Source organism: Gracilinanus agilis, unplaced genomic scaffold (assembly GCF_016433145.1).
Source record: "Gracilinanus agilis isolate LMUSP501 unplaced genomic scaffold, AgileGrace unplaced_scaffold19215, whole genome shotgun sequence".
NCBI classification, from domain to species: Eukaryota; Metazoa; Chordata; class Mammalia; order Didelphimorphia; family Didelphidae; genus Gracilinanus; species Gracilinanus agilis.
In genome coordinates, this window is record NW_025350489.1 from 1 (window position 1) to 6798 (window position 6798).

The following is a 6798-nucleotide window of genomic DNA, read 5'->3' on the forward strand; positions in this document are numbered from 1 at the left end:
AGACGGAGAGGAGCCCCAGCGCCCCGAGCGAGCACGCCTGCCTGCGCCCGGCCATGGGCAGCTGCGCCCGCCTCCTGCTCTTCTGGGGCTGCTCGGCCGTGGCCGCAGGTTGGTGGCGACAGCGCCCGCTCCCCCGCTCCCAGATCCCCTCCGCCCTTCTCCTTTCCCGGAGCCCCGGACGGGGGAGAGGAGCCCAGCTGCCCAGCATCAAATGAGTGGCCATGTTCCAGCCCCCGGGGGCTCCTTTCTCCGCGGCTTAGAATAGGAGCGAGTCTTCCTCTTAGAGACAGGCTGCTCCTGGATGAGCCTAAGCTGCCGGCTCTGCAGCCTCGCCTTTCCCTCTCGCTTGGGGCTTTTAAAATTGCCCAGCCACTTGGGGAGGGAACAAAGGAGCCAAGGTCGCCATCCCAGGCACAGCCGGGCCGGCCGTGCAGGAGAGGTAGCCAGCCAGCTGCCTAGGGGGGGATCGGGGGGATAGGCCAGCTCGGTGGCTCTCTCCCTCCGCAGACCTCTAGCGCCGGGCACTTGAGACAGAGCCAGGTGGGGCCCCTCCCTCCCCCGGGGGAGGCAGGGAGCGCCCCTGCAGCTCGAGAGGCGCCCCCTGCGCTGGGGGGATTGCCCAGAGCTTCTTAAGGAAGCCGAGCTGACTGGCAATCCCCAGAGAAATGGTACGCCGAGGCGGCTCTGCGGGAGGTCGGAGGCGGTGTCAGCTCCCTTCGCCCAAGACTGGACAAGCAGGCCGGCGTGGCATCCGATGCCTCTGTTTTCGGTCCCCTCACCCCTGCCCAAGCTGGCCTGGGCCACCTGCGTCCAGCTTGCTGCTCTCTATTCCTAGAGAGCCTCTTTGCAAGTTCTTTCTTGGCCCCGTCCTCCTGGACACCTGGTATCCAAAAAGGTGTCAGGGCAGTTCTGACTGGGTAGAAATGAAAGTGCTGCCCGTTCCAGTCCTGGGCACTTTCTAGCCACATCCCTGCTTCTTGTATGCCTGACTCCTCAGCGAGAATAGGGGGCAGGGAGTTAAGCAGGGCGACGAGTCCTTTCCCCTGCTGTCATTTCCCCAGACTAAAACGCTGGTTTTTACTTTTCTCATGCAGCATCCTGATCAGGAGCTTAGACTCAGGGGAACTTGTTCTAGCACCACCTGCACCCCCACCCCAACCCCAGTGTTGTCGCTCCAATCCATTTCATAATTCAGACACTTGGATTACCTATCAATCAAGCATCTCCCAGGACTCTGTCAGTTGGCTCAAGTGATTTGGTGCTCTTATGCATTGTTAGTCTGGAGGCATTACAATTGTTCTGGATTTTTCCACGGAGTAGTTCATGGTTTAAGATTTTGCTCTAACTTTTTTCTGTTCATAATCCAGTGTGCACTTGCACATGCATACACAACCACAAAATGAACCTTTCCTTTTCTACGGCCATGTTGTGGCAAAGCATGTAAGCAACATGCCACAAGGCAAGTCAGGAATACTTGTACAGGCAGTAGATGATTTTCCCTGAGATGTTGGACAGGTGAGTCATAGCACGCTGTATAGTGATGCACGACTGTCCAAACCCAATTGTAGCCACTGGGGATCAGACTTGGCAAAGAGAGCTCAAGGCTAGTGCCGAATTTAATGAGGCATTTAAAAATGCTTCCAGGGAAGCTCCTTGTTTTTGGTGTAGGGAAGCCTGTAGGAGATTATGGTGGTCATAGTGAATCAAAAGACTTTCAGCCTTAGTGTATGGTGCCCTTTCACTAGTGTGACATAATAATAGAACAGAGATGCTCTCTCTCAGAAACACAAATATTGCATCAGTTAGAATTTAGACTCTGGGATACTTTTCATACTTCAAACTTCATATTTTCTTCTCTTTATAGTAAACGTAATATTTCAAAGGTATAGATCCTTTTGCTTTTACTAGAGTATAATATATCCAGACAGCAAACTCATTTTAAAGGATTATCACACATAGTTAAAAGTTAACATTGTAAACTAATGATTTTCCTTTTAGTTTTCAGTAATTTCCCAACATTAAAGTGTATTGAGCAATTGATTGGTAGAATTGTGTTTCTTTAAGAAGGTATTTTAAGGGGGCAGCTGGGTAGCTCAGTGGATTGAGATCCAGGCCTAGAGTCGGGAGGTCCTAGGTTCAAATCTGGCCTCAGACACTTCCCAGCTGTGTGACCCTGGGCAAGTCACTTGACCCCTATTGCCTATCCTTTACCACTCTTCTGCCTTGGAGCCAATATAAGGTATTGACTATTGGCTCCAAGACGTAAGGTAAGGGTTTAAAAAAAAAAGGTATTTTAATTTAGAGGTAATGCTTAAAGATGATGGTAACATTCTACTGTAAAGCAAACAGGCATTACAGAGACTGAAGGACATGAGAATGGCATGTAAAATGAGATTTTTTTTTGACCATTTGGCAGCTTACCACCTTTTCCCTTAGTTGTGTATTTACTTTAAATTAGAGATGTATTTAAGCCCAAACTATCTCTAACTTTTGCTTTGCATCCTCCTTAAAGGAGATCTCCTTGCCAGTTTCATATTCTAAGCATCTAAGCATCTAAATACTGCCCCTGCTTGAAATTTATCTTTTCATTGGCTACAGTTGTGGAAAAGGTTCCATATTTTCTCTGCATCATTTATTCAGACTTGTTCGGCAGTGCATTGCTCTCACGTATGAGATTGCTGATGGCATCACTATATTTGCGTGACTAAATTACTTTTGTGAAATGGTATCATTTCCCTGGTGATATCTAAGTTACCCAGACTTTGAAGTTGAATAGGAATAGGTCAGATATAAACATGGAAGGGCTTGGATTAAGGCCAACATCTCTCATCCTCCTTCCTTCCTCTTTCTCCGCTTCTCATCTCTCCACTCCCCACCCAGAGATTTTGTTCTCTTGAGCTAAGTTTTACATCTGAACATCAAAACAAAGCACATAGAGGAAATGTAGGGCACTCTGCCAGCTCCCATTGGATGGTATTTTCCTTTGACTCACGTATCAGACCAGTGATGTGGCCCCCTATAAGTTTACTGGGTTAGTAGAGCAGCTTTCTAGATGGGTTGGTTTCAAATAACACGTGCCCTATTCCTCTTCTTAGGACTGAGTGGTGTAACTGGAGTAGGTTCCCACTGTGAAAAAGCATGTAACCCTCGGATGGGAAATTTGGCTCTTGGGAGGAGACTCTGGGCAGATACTACCTGTGGCCGGAACGCCACGGAGCTGTACTGCTCCTACAGCGAGAATGCCGATCTGACTTGTAGGCAGCCCAAGTGCCACAAGTGCAATGCCGCACACCCTCACCTGGCTCACCTGCCCTCCTCCATGGCAGACTCATCCTTCCGGTTTCCTCGCACTTGGTGGCAGTCAGCTGAAGATGCCCACAGGGAGAAGATCCAGCTGGACCTGGAGACTGCATTCTACTTCACCCATCTGATTATGGTGTTTAAGTCACCTAGACCAGCAGTCATGGTTCTAGAGAGATCTCAAGATTTTGGGAAAACTTGGAAACCTTACAAGTATTTTGCCGCCAATTGCTCTGCTACCTTTGGCCTCGAGGATGATGTTGTCGAGAAAGGAGCCATTTGTACTTCCAGATACTCCAGTCCCTTTCCCTGTACCCAAGGAGAGGTAAGAACATTCAATTAATTCTACCTTTTAAATAAAGTTTAAAAAAAAAAAAGAAGGTTATTAGCACGCACACACACATCACGAGTGTCACTATATTTAAAGTCTGGGTGCATTTAAAATCAAGGGATGTTAATGGCACAGATCAAGTCAGTGTTTCTTTTTCCCAATTAGCCTCCACATTTCCCCCCAAGACGATCATTGTCAATGTAGATGGCCCATTAGACTAGATTTTTTCCGTCAGAGAAAGGGATTTAAAGCATTTTATTTTTTAAAAAAATTAAAAACACCAGCTCCCGATCTAAATGTTTCTTTTAAGACAGTGGTTACTAATTATTACATCAACAGAATGACCTAGTGTGTTTCTAAAAAGGGGCATGAATTTACTGAGACACTGTGTTCTTGGATCCTTTGCAAGCATCTTCCCTAAGCTGGTAACATAAATAGGAAGTAAATAAAAACAAAGCTAACAAGGGGGGAAGGACTCATGTTTGTTAAAAGAATAACATTGGATGACAATGAAGTCTTACTGTTAAGATTGCAAGACTGTTGCAAATAAGGGATAGAACAGAACAGATAAAGCCTACTCTTCAGTTTAAAAAATATTTGAATTTTGAGAAGCTTCTTTTAAGGCACAAACTTTCTCTTCTGGCATATACCTTAATTTCAACTCAATAACATGGACCTAGTCTTGTCCAGAAATTCCTTGGAAGAAACATAATACGATGGAAAGAAGGTTATATCTGGAGTCAGAGGGCCTAGATTCATATCTGGGCTCTGTTACCACCCTGGAACTCAATCAGCATCCATTCAGTTAGTAATGGACTCGATTTCTGTATGGCTTCCCCCCGAACCCTCTTTATTCCTCAGTTCCCTGGTCTGTTTTAGCTTGAAAAGTGAGTAAGAATCAGTCTGTTTCATTCAGTGAGATGTCCCAGGGAAACATTTCAAACCCATCAGTGATATGGGAGACCCCTTTAAAAAAGTGTTCTACAAAAGAAACCAAGAAAAGAAAATGGAAATAGATTATCAAGATGATCAGTGGCGACATACTTCAACATGATAGATATTGAAATTTTGATTCTCTAAAAGAAAAAAAAGGGAGGGACAAGAATCATTCTAGCTGGGCCATAAGAAGTTAATTTGCATTAGTAGTTCATTTTTAGTGTTCAGTCAAGTTTAGTGTTCAGTCAAGAGATATCAAGGATCCATGATATTTTGGAGATATATATACTCCTTCCACTGACACCAATTAGTAAATTGTCTTCCAGAATTGCCGTGGTGAAAAAGGACTTCATCATGTGGCCAACCTGGTGATGAACCTTTCAGAATTTTGCAATCTTGGTCCTCAGGCAGCAGACAGATAGTCCATTACCAAGTCTGAATTGGAAGCCTCTCCAGTTTGGTAGGACCTGCCTCAGCTTGAGCTCTGCAGGCATTGTCTTCAGGAATGCAAGGTCACCTCCATGCCAGCAGGAGGCATTAGATCAATCAGCCTATACTACTTTAAGCCAAAGGAGACTTATTTTAACCAATGTTAACACTTGATTGCAGCCACATGAGCATAATTTTGATTGAAACTAATACCTTACAGGATACAGTTTGATTTTTTTTCTGTTGCAATAGGATGGACTAAATTTCAGTTGCAAACACTAAGTACTCTCTAAGACATTACTTCCATCCATATACAAAACCATCATCAAAGTTTCTGTCCCAAGGCACAACCCAAAACAACATAGACAAGCATCACAGGAATTGTCCCCGGCATTCATTGCTTACTTGCATCCTGTTTCTGGCTTTGTAAAGTTGGGTTGTGCTAGCAAATAGATTTGTAGTAGAGCGCTATAACATTGTCTTTCTTTGCTTACCTGAGTGTATAAAGTGAGTAAGATTTTAAGTCTTGCTTTATAGAGGGAAAAGCAAACTTTAGTCATTAATATTATATTATGTCAATAACTTATAAGCAGATATCGTAAACATACAGACCAAATCTGCAGACACAAAAGTGCCAAGGGATAGTGAATATGAAGGGAGACCAAATTATAAATCAAAAAAGATCTTAATAGGATAGAACATTGGGCCAAATTAAAATGCTATGTTAAAATGCTAAAATTCTTAGGTATAGACGGACCCTTCTTTAGTGCAATGGAAAACTTGTATCTCAATCCAAAATTTAGCATTATTTGGAGTGGATAAAGACAAGACACATTCCCCAGAAGTATAGAAACAAAGCAACAATGTCCTCTCCCCATTGTCATTTGCCATAGTTTCGGAAGTGATGGCGATATATATGAAGAAATTATAGACAAAGTCATCAACAGTGAGGCGATAAAAGGATCCTGATTTGTCAAGTACATTTTGAGAACCTCAGAGAAAAAAATAAAGAATTAATTGAGTTAGCTATCATTGTGATTTTTTATCCTGCTTCTGATGCTTACTACCTGTGTGACCCTATAAGTCATTTCACCCACGTGGGATTTAGTGTTTTTTACCAGTCAGGTGAGGGAGCTGGAGTAGTTGCCCTCTGAGGACCCTTCCATCTCTGGATCCATGACGCTATAATCTTAAAAGGCTGGCTGGAGTCAGATTGTAGAGACCCTTGAACAAGTACTTGGATCAGAAGTGGAAACTGTTTGGTAGGGAATGGGGAGTCAATGATGATTTTTGAGTAGAGGAGGGACATGAACAGAGTAGTATATTAGGAAAGTTATTTAAGTAGCAATAGTAATTGGAGAAGTTTAGATTCAGGAAGATAGATAAAAGGCTGTTCTAATAGCCCAGGTGAGGAGAGATGAGAACAAGAACTAGAGTGGTGATAGTGGGGAATGAGAGGCAAAGGATGGATACAAGAACTATTGTGGAATAACTGGCAACTAATTACATGAGATAGAAGGGAAAGAGATGTTGTGACATTCCTCTCTCTTGATTCTCCCATCTGGTTGACCCACTCCTCAGGCTCCTTTACTGACTCTTCCTCCACATCACAGCCCCTAATATTTTCCAAGGTTCTATTCTGAGCCCTTTTCTCTTCTCCCTCTACCCTTTCCCTTGGTAACCTCATCAGTTTCCATGAATTTAGCTATCATCTGTACAGTTTACTCACAGGTATAGGTAATAGATAGATAGTTGGAGAGAGAGAGAGAGAGAGAGAGAGAGAGAGAGAGAGAGAGAGAGAG

At 44.0% G+C, this 6798-nt stretch overlaps 1 protein-coding gene across 1 annotated transcript; it reads left to right on the plus strand.

The window, feature by feature from the left end:
• The first annotated feature begins 29 nt into the window (after window positions 1–29).
• On the plus strand, window positions 30–3904 carry LOC123254291 (netrin-4-like). The gene is made up of 2 exons (XM_044683335.1): window positions 30–108; window positions 3096–3904. Exons 1-2 carry the CDS (start codon window positions 54–56, stop codon window positions 3641–3643), a joined length of 603 nt encoding a protein of 200 aa, XP_044539270.1. The 5' UTR covers window positions 30–53; the 3' UTR covers window positions 3644–3904.
• The last annotated feature ends 2894 nt before the right edge of the window (window positions 3905–6798 follow it).

What these genes read in the sequence shown, in the direction of transcription:
- LOC123254291 (XM_044683335.1), top strand. Translation starts at nt 54, where the DNA reads ATGGGCAGCTGCGCCCGCCTCCTGCTCTTCTGGGGCTGCTCGGCCGTG. An exon ending in CTGCTCGGCCGTGGCCGCAG is followed by an intron (nt 109 to 3,095) that starts GTTGGTGGCGAC and finishes TCCTCTTCTTAG; the next exon opens with GACTGAGTGGTGTAACTGGA.